This window comes from Rhinopithecus bieti, unplaced genomic scaffold (assembly GCF_001698545.2).
Source record: "Rhinopithecus bieti isolate Rb0 unplaced genomic scaffold, ASM169854v2 scaffold_32740, whole genome shotgun sequence".
Classification (NCBI taxonomy): Eukaryota; Metazoa; Chordata; class Mammalia; order Primates; family Cercopithecidae; genus Rhinopithecus; species Rhinopithecus bieti.
Genome location: NW_016814617.1, coordinates 371,671 through 390,312, shown reverse-complemented (window position 1 = coordinate 390,312; position 18,642 = coordinate 371,671). Strand labels below are relative to the sequence as shown.

Here is an 18,642-nt window from a genome sequence, read left to right as displayed (position 1 = left end):
TTTTTTGTTTGTTTGTTTTAAACGGAATTTTGTTCTTGTTGCCCAGGCTGGAGTGCAATGGCACGATCTCGGCTCACCACAACCTCTGCCTCCCGGCTTCAAGCAATTCTCCTGCCTTACCCTCCCGAGTAGCTGGGATTACAGGCATATGCCACCACGCCCAGCTAATTTTGTATTTTTAGTAGAGACAGGGTTTCTCCATGTTGGTTAGGCTGGTCTCAAACTTCTGACCTCAAGTGATCCACCTGCCTTTGCCTCCCAAAGTGCTGGGATTACAGGCATGAGCCATCGCGCCCAGCCCAGAGCCAGTTTTTTTTTAATCTATGTTGTATTATTTTCCTCTAATAAAATAACTAATCAAAAGCTCGCCATATATTAAAGGATTTTATTAAAACATGTGATCTGGCTTCCTTAAATCCATGATTTAACATTTGAATATAGAGTTATTTTGTCATTTCTGAAAAACGCTAAGAACAGATAGCCATTTTCTTAGTCTACCTCAAAGTTAACATAATTCCTGTAAAAATTTCAGGGCCACTGTGGTTCTGGGATATAAATACTCTGAGTCCCTTGTGAGCAACTGTGTTATTCTGGTATGCACAGTTTGCTTCTTATTCTCATCACTAATAATGCAGAGAAAAGCAGATTGGCATATCCTTCATTCAAAACAAGAATCTTATAAATATTATTGTCAGTGCCACTTCCCTAAATTTAAAGTAACCAACTGTCCTGGTTTGCCTAAGACTCAAGGGTTTCCCAGAATGCAGGACTTTCAGGGCTAAAATCAGGCAGACCCAAGCAAACCAATGGTTACTTACCCTACTAGAGAGTGCCATTTGGCAAATAAAGGTTTCTGTTCTTACTCTCTGGCCTGCTCTCCAGACATATGCAAATATAATTTTATTATTTGTGAAAATAATGTAAACAAAGAAATCATGTCTAGAAAAAGAATATACGCCCATATGTTAACATTTGTCTTTGAGTGGTAGGACTATGGGTAATTTTTTTCCACTTTTTTTTCTGTAATTTTCAAACTTTCTGTAGTGAACATTTCTATACTGGTAAAATAAAAGGTTTAGTTTTAAATGTATGACAAATAAAAATGGGTAGATAAATAGTACCTATGTCAAAGTTAGTTGTCTATCCCATTCACAGCAAATATTCTGAGATATGCCTCTGACTTTTGGGTAGATTTTAAAAGAAATAATCATTTTTTCATATCAAGGTGTCACCAGTTGAATATTCCTAAGAAAGGAAGCTGATGAAATGACCCAGCTTTACCCCTGCCAGGCCACAATGCACTCTTCAGGCAAACAGATGGGTGCTTGCCACTGACCTTTCTCTGAGAAGGGGCTGATCCAAGGGTCCGGGAGAGCTGGAATGCTGGGAGGTGGCAAATGAAGCTTTCCGGTGGAAATCGGCATCCCCTTGTTTACTGGATGAGGACTTTCCAAACTGACTTGAATCTAAACGTGATGATGAGTCACTCCTTAAAACAATCCGTTCATCTGGCTCTCTGATAACCTGAGTGGCAATGCGCATTATTTAATTGTAATTTTGCTTCTGTTTGCTTAATTTAGAGCTGGGGGTGGGGTTGAACAAGGAAGACAACTAGGGCTAAGATGACAGAATATTTGCACCAGGGATCTCCTGCAAATAGAAGAGGATCTGGAGAAGAGAAGACCAGTGACAAAATGCTCAGGAGTTAAGACTGATAAAAATAACCAAAAGTCTGTATGTTTGGGATATATTAACAAACCAAAATAAACTCACGCTGTAAACTTTGATTTCTGAGAACCAGGGATTATTGGTCTGGGCAAAATATAACTTTAACAAAATATTTAAGCGCTATGGCATAAGAAGCACAGTATATTCCATTTTCTCTGTATAAATCTATTCTCATGTTCTTACACAGAAGTTTGAGCCTTCACTTTGACAAACCAATCAAACTTCAAGAACAAATGATTTACCACCTCTATGTATAAAATTATTTGCTTGGAGAAAAAGCAATAAAAATCACTACCAATAAAGTAGGTATTGGGTCTACATACACCCTCCTTGGTGATTCATCCTACTTATATGAGGGGCACAAACCAACTAACCCCAAAGCAAAGTATAACATGGAGTCTGGGCACATCTTCATACAAACACTAAACTACAGCAATTCCACCTAAGCAGACTAACTAGAAATATCCACCACTGATTGGAAAAAGCACCATAATTGACATAAGATAGCTGGAAGTAAATCATTTTACAAATTCGATTTCTAAAATTACCTTTACGTTAGCTGCAAGGCTGTCAAGAGAAGAAGCTAGAAGAAAGAGGAACAGGTGTTTCAATGACTCATTATTACCATTTAGCTTTAAAACTGCCATTATATTTATTCTACAGCAGTACAAAATTTTAGACAATGAATGAATTATTTAAAACTTAAATGCTCCCTTGTAAGTTATACTACCACTTTTAAGTCTCCACTTCAGACTTAAAAAGCCACTTCAATTCTCTGGGTCGTGGGGTTTTTTTGTTTTGTTTTGTTTTTGTCTTTTGAGGTTAACAGTGAGGTTTTCTGGTTTTTGTTTGTTTTTTGGGTTTTGTTTTGTTTTGTTTTTGAGATGGAGTCTCACACTGTCGCCAAGGATGGAGTGCAATGGCACCATCTCAGCTCACTGCAACTTCCGCCTCCTGGGTTCAAGCAATTCTCCTGCCTCAGCCTCCAGACTAGCTGGGATTACAGATGCCTGACCTCAGGGACCCACCTCGGCCTCCCAAAGTGCTGGGATTACAGGTGTGAGCTTCTGGACGTTTTGTCTTCAATGACAGCACATATGGAAGAGGGAAGGGTAAAGCAAATCTAAAGTGAATGAGTAAGTTCAATAACCCTTAAGCAGCCTGAAAAACTCGTATTTGAGTAGGTGCCCAGAACCTAAAAAAAAGTACTATGTGTCTAATATAAAATTTGTAAACTCTGTCTCCTCTGACATTTTCTTTGGTTTTCATGGAATCCTACTTATGCAGGAGCTCTTGAATATATTTGTCCAAGGTAGACACAAATGTTAAATTGAGACAACAAATATGTAAAAGCTTGGAGAAATACAGAACATAGCAAAAATGGAAATCACTATCATGACCATAAATGATCATGATAGGTAAGTAGACCTAATGCCGAAGTATGGCAAGGATGACTAGGAAATGAGGTAATAAAGATACATGGAGAAAGTGAAGACTAGGTTGGATTTTTCCAGGTTGCTTAAAAAATGTTTTTAAGATTAGTATTTGTAAGGCAATGCTAAGGTCACCATGGCTTCCCCAGTGTGACCGGGGCTCAGGCAATGACAAGGGACTTTTCTGGACTGCTGATCGCCCTCCCCATGTCACTGGTAGATATAAAAGAGATTTTTAAAGCCAGGCCATTTTCATATCCTTTGGGCATATAGATATGTATGTGCCACTTTGTCCCAGGAGCTCTCTTTGCACCCACCCCCAGCTGGGCAGGGAGTCAGCAATGCTAATGCCCTTTCAGCTATAGCCACAAACCTGCCCTGTGGCCTCATAACCTCCTTCTCATAACCCCCTTCTCATAACCTCCTTCCAGTGTGGCCTCATAACCTGTGGCCTCATAACCTCCTTCCTCCTGTGGCCTCATAACCCTGTGGCCTCAGAAACTCCTACCTACTGGTTTTGAGCCCTTCCTCTCACAGCGGGGCTCGCCTTCATTCCCTTGCTTCTCAAAGTGCAGTCCCTGGACCAGCAGCATTCATATCACCTGGAAGCCTGTTAGAAAAGGAGAATCCTAAGCTCCACCCTAGCCCTAATGAATCAGAATCTGCAGTTTAACAAGAGCCCCAGGTGATTCAAATGCACATTCAAGTTTGAGAAGCACTGCTGTGTTCTACCTTAGGCCTGGATGAATGAGCTAACAAGTGACCTAAGCAAAGTTCTGGCTTGAAAGCTACAAGGATTCCAAGGATCTGAGCCCAGAGGTCTGAATGTCTTCTCTAAATGTACGTATGCCAAAAACTTGGTGTGTGACCTTTACACACATTGTAACCTCTCTGGAACCTTAGTTTTCCACCTGCCAGGATTAAGAAAAGACAAAGGCCAAGACCAGTGTGATGTGTGAGTCCCATCATAATAGAGCCTGCATTAAACCCAACTTGTCCGCCCCAGGAAAGGACATTTGCTGTTGCCTGATTTCACTGCAGTAGGGAAGACAATGCTGCTTTATAAGCTACATGGGTGACTTTCAATTCAAAGAACTTAAATTAAATGTCAGAAGTGATGAAGCACATTCTGCTTCAAACCCTGTACTCTGTCCTTGGCCAGCTGCTGTCAAACAGCTACCACAGTCTAAGAACACTGGCTTAAGTTACCATAAGAGACTTAAAAGTAGACCCTTAAAAGTGTAAACCTTTAAGCCTAAGATTAAGAACTCTACTGTCAGGGATGGCAATAGATGGAAAGTTCAGTACTATCAGCAGGCAAGAGACTGGACCACCACCATTCCTTTCCAGCCTAAGAATTTTGATTAACTTCAGGAATGACTGATCTTCACCAACACGACCTTCACTAACGACAAGATTCATGGATTTCAGTCAAAAGCCTACAAGGAATTCCTTAACCCAGTGACTCTCAAGATGTGGTCCAGGGATCTCCCCCAGGGGTCCCCAAGACCTTTCAGGAAATCTACAAGGTCAAACTGTTTTCATAATAATACTAAGACATGATTTGCCTCTTTCATTCCCATTCTCTTACCACTGCACAATGGAGTTTTCCAAAAGCCACGATGATGTTATGACATCATCATCATGATGATGGCTAATGGAATGTGTACTATTCTTTTTTTTTTTTTTTCAGACGGAGTTTCACTCTTGTTGTCCAGGCTGGAGTGCAATGGCACAATCTCGGCTCACTGTAACCTCTGCCTCCCATGTTCAAGCGATTCTCCTGCCTCAGCCTCCCAAGTAGCTGGGATTACAGGCATGCACCACCATGCCTGGCTAATTTTGTAATTTTAGTAGAGATGGGGTTTCTCCATGTTGGTCAGGCTAGTCTCAAATTCCCAACCTCAGGTAATCTGCCTGCCTCAGCCTCCCGAAGTGCTGGGATTACAGGCGTGAGTCATTGCACCTGGCCGTAATCTATTCTTATATTTTAAAAATGTATCAGTTTTAATTTCTAACATGCTAACTACTGATACTATCCACATCAATAAAAGCTCTTTGGGTTCCTCAATAATATTAAGAATGCAAAAGGGCCTGAAATCTAAAGGTTTAAGAACACCCTGCCTTCATCTAACTGCTTCAGATAGAGTTGGCTTCCCACCTCACTGACATGAAATCTTGTAAAGCAAATGTTACATCTCCTGATTACCATCAATCTCCTGTTCTTTCCCATCCAGAAAAATGGAAAGCTTTATTTGTTAGGCATCAATGGTGACTTTGCAAGGGGTTCACAGCAGGACAAGTTGCATTCTGCTTTCCCAGCCCAGCCAGGGAACAGCCAGGGAACAACTGCAACCACAGCACACTCAGCACGCTGCTCAGAATGGTCCCCTTCAATGACGAGGGGAACTCTCAGACAGAAGCTTCTCAGCTGACTCTGCTTTGTGGGAACACTGCCCTGGAAATTCCACAGCTGGAGAGTACTTGAGAATTAGGCCCACAGTTCTGAACATAACCTGTGATTCCTCAGAATGAAAGACTATACACAGGACACATTTGTTGCCATAGGGAAATGTACAGGAGTAACAAGAAACTCAAGTACCTCTTCTCATTGGAAACGGAAAGTCTGAAAACTTAGATTTTCTTCTACACCTCCTCAAATGATGCTCTGAAATATTCTCACCGAAGGGCTTTGCACTGTCCACCTGAAAGTAAAGGAAAGAAATAAGACTAGAATCCACTATAGCTTCTAGTACCCTCCCCTCTTCACCGGTAATGCCTGTCTCCCCCTCAATCACTGATTATACAGGTTGGAAACAGAAGACTGGAAAACCACCTACACCACAGTCTCCAAGTCTGCTACATGTTACACCTAAAAGGAGAAACTCTCTGTCCTTCATTGAGGCTAGAACATGAGGAGATAGGCTAAACATTAGCACAAATAACTAAATTTAGACACAAATTACATTCCAACAACTGGTAAGGATACAGCACACAAAGAGGGCAAGTGAAGCTTTATTTCACAATATCTTAAAATAGGACAATGTTTCACATTCCTTAAACAGTATGAGTAGTGGTGGCCTAAGTGGGGTCCTCACTGACAGCAAGGGATTCCCACAAGATGACATTTCTACTTTCTACATTCCTCTCTGGTCTGGGTGTCTACATTTTTGAAAAAAGAATAATGATAGCTAGGCCGGGTGCAGGGGCTCACACTTGTAATCCTACCACGTTGGGAGGCCGAGGAGGGAGGATCACCTGAGGTCAGGAGTTCGAGACCACCCTGACCAACATGGAGAAACCTCGTCTCTACTAAAAATACAAAAATCAGCTGGGCGTGGTGGCACATGCCTGTAAACCCAGCTACTTGGGAGGCTGAGGCAGGAGAATCGCTTGAACCCGGGAGGCAGAGGTTGCGATGCGCCGAGATCATGACATTGCACTCCAGCCTGGGCAACAAGAGTGAAACTCCATCTCAAAAAAATAATAATAAATAATAATAATAATAGCAACTATATTATTTTATCTATGGTGACTGACCATACTTTCCTAAGGAAAAATTGGGTAACATGATCTGCAAACAGTTTAAAACATGTGTTCCCAAATTCTACATATCGAGTTGCTGAATTTTTTTTATTTCTAGGTTTTTTAAAATTTTAATAGGCAGGTTATAATGTTACTTTTCATTTTACTTTAATATATTGACTTGAATTTACAGTCTTTATAACATCAGGTTTTCTAAATTTTAATGCTTCTACTTAAGGAAACATCACATATCATCAGAAAATCTGACTAAATAAAATAATTAAATATGTAAAATCACTGATAAAAGACTTTGGTGCATAGGAAAAACTATATAAGAATTTGTTAAATAAAATAAGTATCAAGTAAGTTTTAATCCCCTAAGAAATCTACCAAGATTTTAAGATTACTTAGTTCATAATGGCATGGACTAAAGTTGTATTTTACAATAATTTATATCAAATGAAGTAAATCAGAGACATTTTCAATAAAATGAAATAAATGAACTCAATTCGATATTCTCATGGCCCCATGTTTAAAGATTGGTCATTAGATTTTTGCCAGATGTCATTACCCAGGCCACCAAGACAACAGTTGTTGTGTATTTTTTGTAGATAGCTGTTCTGCAGTTTCCAGCCAAACAGTTCTACAAACCAATTCTACATACAGTTATCTCAGCAGCACCTTCACTTCGAGACTTACTACACTTCACAGTCTCTGCCTAATACACAAACATCACCACTGGTGACTTTAAATCAAAATATCAACTTAATGATACTATCAATAGTTAACATTCTAAAGAATAAGTCATTAATTAGAACATGAACTGGTGTTTGTGTAGACTACAAAATAACACAGGAAATTTTTTTAATGTAATGTTAATCGGAATATATAGGAAAACTAATCTGTATATACAGTATAATTACAACTTTGTGGAAAAAATAAAGCCTGTGGATGCAAGCACAATGCAGAGAAATTGAGTCAAATTAAATCAAACAATGATTTTATTATGCTGGTGAGCCAATGGATTAATTTTTTTCTTGAACTTTTCTGTTTTCCATTACTTTTACAGTAGCAAAAAAGTTGTAGGCTGGGTGCGGTGGCTCATGCCTGTAATCCCAGCACTGTGGGAGGCTGATGTGGGTGGATCACCTGAGGTCAGGAGTTTGAGACCAGCCTGACCAACATGGTAAAACCCTGTCTTTACTAAAAGCACAAAAATTAGCTGGGTGTGGTGGTGGGCACCTGTAATCCCACCTACTCAGCAGGCTGAGGCAGGAGAATCGCTTGAACGTGGAAGGCGGAGGTTGCAGTAAGCCAAGATTGTATCACTGCACTCCAGCCTAGGCAACAGTGCAAGACTCTGTCTCAAAAAAAAAAAAAAAAAAAAAATTGCAAAGAGACTAAGAGAACTAGTGTGATTAAATTTGCCCACCATTGCCAGAGGACATAATCTAAGATGACTTTAATGAAGGGCTTTGAGTATCGCACAACATTGCTTCTTCCTGCAAACAAACTTTTCTGGCTCTTCAACATATGGCCACTGAGCACCAATCTCATTAAGAAAACTCATGTAGTTTTCTTTAAAACTGATGAAGCTTTAGTTTTGGATTGATACAGAGTGCATGCCAACCTTCGTTATGTGTTTTCAACCTCTGTCAGTTCACTGACTCTTCAAGATAATGGCAACTTATCATGTGTAGATATTATACTCTGCTAATAATTTTCAAAAATTAAAAATAGGGATGGCTGACATTTACTGAGCAAGTCCCCTGTATAAGGCACCTTTCTAAGAGTTTCCTGACAATGATCTAGGAAATTAACATAATTTAATCACAATTATTATTCAATTTGAAGTACCTTTTTATTTAATATTATTCATTTGTTATTATAGCTCAAACTTCCTTTATTCCACCCTCATCCATATTCTCACTATTGCAAAATACTCTAAAAAATAATTTTAGGCTCACATGTCTAACAACAAATGGAGGCTTGCTTCCTCCAGAGATTTTGAAATTATTTCCAAGGTTCAACTGAACTGGCTGGTCCTGGAAGAAATGCCTGGTAGAATATGGAGAGGGCGCCTGGGCTTGCATGCCTTTGGGCAGTCTGTTGAGGTTATTCTCCTTTAGTTTCATCTTTATAGTATTTAAGGGAAATATTGGTTCATGTGATGTAGATAAAGGCCTTCGTGACTTATGTCTTTCTTCCTGAAATAAACAAAAAAAAAGAATATTTTTAAAAATAAATAAAGAAAAGAAAATTCAATCAGAATATAACTGTATTTAATTGAACTTTAAAAAATTAAGGTTGAAGATAGAACACCTCAGATTTATAAAACATAAACTTAAGGAAGGACATTTCTCTAATTTTTTTCCTGTTCAGTTTAACATCAGTAGTATTTATAACTTGCTAGTATAATGTATTCAACTAATTAACAGTGAGATTTATTTATAACGGGAAAGTTAGAAAGTGTCAGACACCTCCAATAGATAGATAATAGAGAATTTGACACATACAGGGGTCTAGCAATTTCACTTCCAGGAATGTATTATAAGGAAATAACTACAGCTATATGTATAGCTACAAAAATGCTTATGGTAATTTAAAAGTTAGAAACCAACTGTACTAGTGAGTAAGCAATTGTGCTCAGTTGCAAATCCACCTCAGCTATACAATACTGTTCCAGGGACTCTACAAACCCCCTTTTTGCTTTTCCAGCTGGTCTCTGTAGGTTCTGCCACTAGAAGGTGCTAGAGAAAGTGCAAGGCTAGAGGAGATACAGTGACTGGCTACTTCCAGTTTCGTATTCTATTCTTGTTAGCATCATTCCAGCAACAATTCTTCCCCTTAACAGCTGCAAGTGGCTCCAGATTATAGCCTTTCCCCTATTATGCCAGAACTAGCCCCACTGCACCCCTCCAGACATATCAACAGCAGCTGGCCAGAGCCCCCTGTTCAGATTTGAGTCTAGACCCAGAGGAACCTTCTTCCAAGCTCCTGTGGCACCAGCAGTGAGCAGTGCCCCTCCTTAGAGATCTGAGTCCCAGCTCATCAGAGTCCCACCTTCGAATTCCTGAAGAAGCATCCAGGAAAGCAGCCCTTCTCCAGAGGTCTGGGTCCCATTTCTGTTCAGTCTCTTCTTTAAGCTTCTGTGTTCTTGCTGACCCAACATCTTCCCTTTGTTTCCCCAGCCCTAGGGGTGGAAGCTGCTTCCTGCAGTTACTCTTCATTTCAGTGTTCCCCTTTTACCTTTCAGTCTTTCAACCCCTGTTTAGCCATTTTTTAAAATTAAATCCTTCTGTTACAATCACAAGTTTGGTGTGGTTTCCTGACTGGACCCTGGCTGATATATCAGTTAAGTGCTCAAAAAAAGGAAAATGAATGGCCAAACAGATTACAGTACTTCCATACAATGGAATACTATGAAACCATGAAAAATTGTCTGGCACAAGAATACTTGAGGACATGAGAAAATGTTTATGATAAGTTAAGTTAAAAAAAAAGAAGGGTACAAAATAATATGCAATGCAGTGTGATCTCAATCTTTTTTAAAGTGTGTATGTGTGTACAGAATATGCTAAAAAAATTAATGCTGATCTCTAAATGGCAAGAACAGGACAAGTTTTTAAAATTTTGGGTCCTTTTCGCTTATTTATCTTTGTTTTCTAATTTTCCAAAATAAAGTGATACTTTTGTTTTAAGAAAACAAAAAAAAACAGACTGAGTGCGGTGGCTCACGCCTGTAATCCCAACACTTTGGGAGCCTGAAGCAGAGGATCTCTTGAGGCAGGAGTTCAAGAAAAAAACAATAAAACTATTTGTTTAAAAAGTTAACACTGAAAGGAAGACCTAGGAAGTTAAAACAGAATTAAAATGGTAGAATAGAAGAGAAAGAAACACTGAAAAATTGCTATGAACACATCACAAATAAATTGGAGAGAAAAGAGGATAAATAAGGTGAAACTAAAAAGCAGATAATGCCTTCCTTAAAATTAATCATTGGTCTCCCATTATATGAGTTATTATGCTGCGAGGTTTGATAGATTTGCAGAGATTATTGGCCCTTCTGTCTCATTCAGAATCCTGTAACACACAGCCCACATTTTCAAGGTCATTTCTAGGACCATACATAAGATCTGGGATAAGCATTTTGTTTCACATACAGGTTTTACTCTACCGTGTCCCAAAGTATTTGGAGAAGCTTCACAAACTACCTTTATTCCTTCTCTATCTTGTTCTAGAAAAGATTTTAAGTGGCAACAACATTATATACAATAAGGTAAAAGCAAAACAGAAAGAAATTTGGGTGAGGGGGACACTAGGACTGAAGGAGAGAGTAAAATTGAGGTAGTACACATGGATGCCCTAAGACCCTTCATGTTTACCAAAGATGGACCATGAATACAATCTGAGCATCAGCCTCAGCAAAAGAAAGATGGCCCCATGTTTACTGCAGCACTATTCATAATAGCCAAGATTTGGAATCAACCTAAGTGTCCACCAACATATGAATGGATAAAGAAATTATATTACATACACACAATGGAATACTGTTCAGCCACAAAAAATAATGAGATCCTGTCTTGCAACAACACGGATGGAAGTTAAGGTCATTATATCAAGTGAAATAAGCCAGGCACAGAAAGACAAACTTCATATATTCTCACTTATTTGTGGGAGCTAAAAATTAAAACAATTGAACTCATGGAGACAGACAGTAGAATGATGGTTACCAGAGGATGGGAAGGGTCGTGGGGGCTGAGGGGAGTGGAAATGGTTAATGGGTAAAAAAAAAAAAAAAATAGAAAGAATGAATAAGATCTAGTATTTGATAGAACAACAGGGTGACTATAGTCAATAATAATTTAATTGTAAATTTTAAAATAACTAAAAGAATATAATTGGATTGTTTGTAACTCAAAGGATAAATGTTTTAGGTGACAGATACACCATTTACCTTGATGTGATTATTACACACTGTATGCCTATATCAAAATATCTCATGTACCCCATAAATATATACAGGTATTATGTATCCATTAAAAAATAAAATTTCTAAATTTTTATTTTATTTTTATTATTTTTTATTTATTTATTTTATTTGAGACAGAGTCTCACTCTGTCACCCAGGCTGAAGTACAGTGGAGCCATCCTGGCTCACTGCAGCCTTGATCTCCCAGGCTCAGGCGATTTGCATGCCTCAGCCTCCCAAGTAGCTGGGATTACAGGCGCACACCACCATGCCCAGCTAACTTTTGTATTTTTGGTAGAGACGGGGTTTCACCATGTTGCCTGGGCTGTTCTCTAACTCCTGACTTCAGGTGATCCATCCACCTCGGCCTCCCAAAGTGCTGGGATCACAGGCATGAGCCACCATGCCCAGCCTAAAATTTTTAAACTTTTAAAAAAGAAAGATGGAAACTGCTGTTCATAAGATCAAAAGTAAATGTCATAGAACAACAATAACAAAAGCTAATTAGCTCACTTACATCAAATTTGTAATTTTAGCTTCTGAATCACCCTGCTTCCAGCTACATCATGCTGCCAAACATATGTGCCAAACATACTCTAATATGACTGGCTGAGTAAACAGTTTGAATTATAGAAATTCAAACCTAGTAAAAACTTTCCAGGTTTCTACTTGTTTAGTTTCCTGTAAACTTGATAAACTGAGTTTGGGCAAACATTCTTTAAATTTGGAAGAAAAAAATCCAGTCATTTCTATCATTAGATTTGTATTGTACTTACAAGAAATCTGTTTCTATGCAGAAACACACATTCTCTGATGGCTGTCCTTGTAGAAAACTCTATTTTAGGAGCAATGCCCTAAAAATAAAACAGCATAAGAAAAGCAAATAAAATTACTAGAAACAGTTCTTTAGCCATCTCATTCTAACTTAAAATCATACAAGAACCTAATTGCTCTTCTGTGTGGTTGGCATAATTCACACATATTATCTAAAATACATATGTAATAAGAATAGCTAAATACTTATGTAATATATATTATGTATCAGAGCCAGGCCTAAGTAATTCATATATATTAACTCATCCAATCCTAACACAACCCCATGAGGCAGGTTTTACAATAGTACTCCTCAATTAAGACACAGTTTAAGTAACATGTCCATCTAGTAATGATGGCTATTAATTGAACCCAGGCATTCCGGCTCCAGTGTCCATGATGTTAGCTACTCTATTTAAAACACCGCACCATGGAATGATGCGATTCCATGAGAGAGGTATGTATAATTACCTAGAGAGAGGTATGTATAATGTATAGAGTCTTCCTCTCTACCTACCTGCTTTGAAAAACTTGCTTTATATCTCATATCAGATATTTATATTCATTAGATCTAATTCCAAATTAATTTTGTTTCATTGATTTGATATTTCTATTTTTTGTCCTCAGTACCATACTGTCTAAAATATTGGGTTATATATATATGTGTGTGCGTATATATATCCTATCCTGTTTAATTCTTATAATCCTATAGGGTAGGTACAATTATTATAATCATCCTGTTTTACAGATGTTAAAACTGAAAAATGGGCAAAAACTAGAAACAATCCAAACATCCTTAATGGGTGAACAGATGAACCGTGGTGTATTTACATAATGGAAACTACTCAGTAATAACAAGGAACAAATGAATGACACACACAACTACATGGATGGATCTCAACAGCATTCTTCTAAGTGAGAAAAGCCAGTCTCAAAAGGTTACAGACTGTATGATTCCATTTATGTAACATTCTCAAAAAAACAAAACTATGGTGATGGAGAAAAAACTAGTGCTTAGGGTCAGGGAAGGGTGTGCCTATAAAGGGGTAACATGAGGGGGATTTTAGGAGTGATGGGATTTTCTATATCCCGATCGTAGTAGTGGTTTTACAAATCTATACATGTGTTAAAATTCATAGAACTGTAGACCAAAAAAGCATCAATTTTATTGTATAATAATTTTTAAAATACAACCACTTTCCCCACAAAATGAGGCCTAAAGAGACATTAAGGCAATTTTCCCAAATTTACAAGGCTTATAAATGGCACCACAGCGACAGGACCTGGATCTGACTAAATTACACTGTCTCCATTTGACCCCATCGACTCACCAGTGGCCCCTCTGCATGACCTCTCTGCTCTACTCTCCCCCAGAGAACACCACCTGGCCAAGTTACTTCTTGTCCTGAGGGCACCTTCCTTCTCTTCTTTTCCATCCAAATTTTACCCATCTCTCAATGTCTGATCTCACTCTAACTCCTCCAGGTAAGCCCATAGTAGTTTCTCCCTCCAGTCTCTAATATTTCATTTTCATTTATACAACTTATACTCAAGGTGCTTCCATAACAGGGTCTGCCCCAGCTGAAGCCCTCGAAAGAAAGGAAGCCAACACCTACTGCATGCTTATTACATGTGCCAGGTTCTGTTAAGGGTTTCCAGAGGCATGATCTCATCTAATCCTCACACAACCTGTGTAGTAGACCACTGTATTCCCATTTTACACAGGAGGGAACAGACTTGGAGAGGTTTAACAGTATGCCCAATGTCACACAGGTGGGTAGAGCCAGGATTTGAAACTCTGCTGAATTGGCCGGGCACGGTGGCTTGCGCCTGTAATCCCAGCACTTTGGGAGGCCAAGGCGGGCAGATCACGAGGTCAAGAGATCGAGACCATCCTGACCAACATGGTGAAACCCGTTCTCTACTAAAAATACAAAAATTAGCTGGGTGTGATGGCGTGAGCCTGTAATCCCAGCTATTCAGGAGGCTGAAGCAGGAGAATCGCTTGAACCTGGGAGGCGGAGGTTGCAGTGAGCCAAGATCGCGCCACTGCACTCCAGCCTGATGACAGAGAGAGACACAAAAAAAAAAAAAAAAAAAAAAAAAGAAAGAAAGAAAAAAGAAACTCTGCTGAACTACTACAAAACCTACCTTCTTTCCATTTCCTCATGCTATCTCTTCAGGGGCCTTGTGAATCAGCTAGTCAGCTTGTTTCCTGTGCATTCATTCATTCCTGTGCACCCATCCTGTCTACACAAGTCCTCACAGGTACAATCTATATCCTTAACTCCTTTTTATATTGCCTGTAGAATGCACAGTAGGCACACAAGAGTGCAAAGCTTGGACAGACAACTCAAGAAAAGATTTCTAGGCTTATAAACACAGGTGCCAAGATGCTACACGGAGTCAGACAATGCAGAGGGACATTTGATAAAGAATGTACAATCATATGACTAGTACAGCCTCATCTTTTGTTAACCAGATGGCTTACATGAAGAAGAAGGCAAGGAGAGTTTCAGTGTCCACAGTGCTACTGGTAGAATCATATGACCCTCACATGTGTGCCAAGCCTCCGTGGCGTGAACAAGTCCTCTCTCATGCCACAGGCTTGTACAGTCTTCTCATTGCCTCACAGGGAGACAGTATTAACCCTTAGATGACAGCACAATAAATAATAACAGCTTAGATTTATTGTACACTTAACTATATACCAGGTATTATGCTAAACACTGTATATTACCTCATCTAACACTCAAAATAATCCTGTAAGGGATGTACTATTACAGTCCCATTTTACAGATGAGTATACTAAGGCACAAAGAGTAATTTACCCAAAGTCTCATAGCCATTCATGACAAAACTGGGAATGAACCCAAACAATCTGATTCCATACTAAACCACTGTACATGCAGCTGCCTAATAGATTTTCAAATTCCGGATCCACTTTGCACAGAGAGGAGGAAGGAAGTCCCCTGCTGGTAAGGAACCCACATTCTGTAACACATTTTTGTTCACCTTATATGACCTCCACTCCTTGCAATGACTAACAGACAATAAAGAAGAATGTATTTTCTTTTTCATACCGTGCTGCTTTTAGCATGACATTTTACTTTAGAGTTGAAATTTAGAGACTATATCTCATCCAGTCTCCTTACCAATGGAATGATGTTGATAATGGTTAGGTCAATGAAAGGATTTAACAATAAATAACATAATAACATAAACAAAAATAATTTTTAAATGTTTTTTATGCTCACTTTACAAAGTCAGTCTTAACCTAACATGATAATAAATTGTGCAATCTTCTCATTGCCTCACAGGGAGACAGTATTATTATCTTTTATTATCTATTATCTAATAGATGAGACAGTAATATTATTTATTATCTAACAGATAAGACTAGATAATATTGCAAACAAAAAAAATTCTTGACCTCACCAGGAAATAAAAAATACTGTTAAAGTATCAAGTGAAATAAAACAGCAGAATACAGAAATACAAAGAACAGCCACATGCTAGTGGAGGAAATAAATCTAATTGTTAGTAAGTTGATAAATTAGGAGAAAATAAAGTGAATTTGTCTCACATATTCATTCTTACTTCCTACAATATTAATGAAAAGAAATCAGACAGTGGGCTGAAATAAATATGAGAAAATTAGCATCATTCAGTGAGTAAGAGCACAGGCTCTGAAGCCAGTCAGGCCAGCATGAGAATTCCTGCTCCATTACTTACCAGTTCAGTGACCCTAAGTGCATTTCTGAAACTCTTTACACCAGCTTCCCTCTCCTTTAAAGTGGGGAAAGAAGAGGATAGTGAGCTCACCACAGTGCCTGGTATACAGTGAGCACACAGTGAACATCAGCTATTTTTTTTTTTTTTAATGGAGTCTCACTCTGTCACCCAGGCTGCAGTGCAGTGGCATGATCTTGGCTCACTGCTGCCTTTACCTCCTGCCTCAGCATCTCAGTAGCTGGGATTACAGGCATGCGCCACCACGCTCAACTAATTTTTGTATTTTTAGTAGAGACGAGGTTTCACCATGTTGGCCAGGCTGAAACATCAGCTATTATTAAAGTGATAGTTCTTTTTTGTGATATCGCGGGAGCAATCAGCTGCTTCAAGATGAAGCTGAAGGCTGCGCATGGTGGCTCACATAGGTTGAGGCAGGAGAATCACCTGAGGTCAGGAGTTCGAGACCAGCCTGGTCAACATGGGGAAACTTCGTCTCCACTAAAAACACAAAAATCAGTCAGGCATGGTGGTGAGTGCCTGTAATTCCAGCTACTTGGGAAGCTGAGGCAGGAGAATCACTTGAACCTGGCAGGCGGAGGTTGCAGTGAGCCGAGATCACTCCACTGTACTCCAGGCTGGGCAACAAAGCAAGACTCCATCGCAAAAAATAATAATAACAATTAAGTGTGTTGCTCTTTCATCTTATACACTTTTGAAGATTTGCAATGTGTCTAGCACGTAGATTACAGCCAGGGACATTGGTTAAGAGCTACTGGAAACAAAACTAAAAGCAAACTCAACATATGTGATGTTTATGACCCTCAGATCCTTAGTATTGTGTGATTTTCTCCCCTTAACATGTCTTTCTGAAATTGTCTATTAAAGCAAAGGAAATACCTGACAAAGGAAGTATGTATTGCATTAATCAGGATGTAACTAACATTCTCCTATTCAGAATAATACTTATTTATGTGTGAAAGCAACATGGATGTGATCTCCGACAGAGAATTTTCATGACGCTTTTATTGTATACAAATAAATACGTAACAGTTACTTGGTTAGACATCAAAACAAAACAAACAAAGAAAAAAAAAGATGAAGCTGAATATTTCCTTTCCAGCCACTGGTTGCCAGAAATTCATTGAAGTGGGTGATGAAAGCAAACTTCATACTTTTATGAGAAGCATATGGCCACAGAAGTTACTACTGAGATGCTCTGGGTGAAGATTGGGAGGGTTATGTGGTCCAGATCAGCGGTGGGAATGACAAACAAGTTTTCCCATAAAGCAGGGTGTCTTGACCCATGGCTATGTCCACCTGCTGCTGAGAAGGGACATTCCTGTTATAGACCAAGGAGAATCGGAGAAAGAAAGTGCAAATCTGTTCAGGGTCACAATGTGGTCACCAATCTGACCATTCTCAACTTGGTTATCATCAAAAAAGGAGAGAAGGATATTCCTGGACTGACCGACACTATGGTGTCTCATCGCCTGGGGCCCAAAAGACCTAGCAGAATCTGCACTTTTCAGTCACTCTAAAAAAGACGATATCTGCCAATATATTGTAATAAAGCCCTTAAACAAAGAAGGTAAGAAACCTAGAACCAAAGCACCCAAGATTCAGTGTCTTATTACTCCACATGTCCTGTAACACAAACTCTGGCATACTACTCTGACGAAAGAGACTACTAAGGGAAATAGGAGAGAGGCTGCAGAATATGCTAAACTTTTGGCCAAAAGAATGAAGGAGACCAAAGAAAATGCCAGGAATATGTTGACAACAGATGCAGGCAGCCCTCTCTGCGAGCTTCTACTTCTGAGACCAGTCAAAATAAAATTTTTTGAGTAACAAATAAGATCAGATCCCACACTCCAAAACCACTACTATGGCAATTGGTTTTATTTTGCTTTATAGAATGGTTGAAAGAAATTGAGTCCCTCTATCTATTCACAAATTGTTTAAAATATAATTTGATTAACTTAATTGTAAGAATACTCTACCTCTAATGCATGCAGGTGTTTCCATATATTTAAAAAACCCTTTCTCTAATGACTAACTGCATGTATAAATAACTATAAATACAACCTCCTATAGGTTATTTTCCTATTTATGACCATAAAGTTGAACAGAGATAACACTCAAGAAAATATAAGAACGTCTGCTTCTTTTATCTTGATACTTGGCTGGATACCAGCTCAGTGTTTGTAGATGCCTTTTATTTAGCAGAGAACTAGGCAAACCAAAGTTAAAATAATAGAGTATCCCCTACCTGATTCTCATCAGTTTTGATCCCTTTTAGCTTCTGAAGAGCAATATCCCAATAACTCAAAATAAAATAATTAAAGGCAAGCTTCTCACATGTACCATGGATTTAAATGATACATGAAGATCTTGGAGAAACAAAGACAGTTTCAGTGAGATTCATCAAACTCTCAA

The 18,642-nt window shown here is 38.8% G+C and overlaps 1 protein-coding gene across 7 annotated transcripts in view; it reads right to left on the bottom strand.

Annotated features, from left to right (window-relative positions):
• Positions 1 to 18,642, bottom strand: part of SPATA6L (spermatogenesis associated 6 like) — a 106,883-nt gene that overhangs the window by 41,971 nt on the left and 46,270 nt on the right. For all 7 annotated transcript variants that reach the window (XR_001881386.1, XR_001881383.1, XR_001881381.1 and 4 more), the window contains exons 10-14: positions 12,435 to 12,512; positions 8,654 to 8,893; positions 5,764 to 5,866; positions 2,277 to 2,311; positions 1,337 to 1,524 (exon numbers count right to left, since the gene is read on the bottom strand). Coding sequence is in view for 1 of the 7 variants with exons in the window: in XM_017851482.1 (XP_017706971.1) it covers positions 1,337 to 1,524; positions 2,277 to 2,311; positions 5,764 to 5,866; positions 8,654 to 8,893; positions 12,435 to 12,512 (644 nt within the window). In the remaining 6 variants the exon portion in view is untranslated. The remainder of the gene's footprint in view (positions 1 to 1,336; positions 1,525 to 2,276; positions 2,312 to 5,763; positions 5,867 to 8,653; positions 8,894 to 12,434; positions 12,513 to 18,642) is intronic.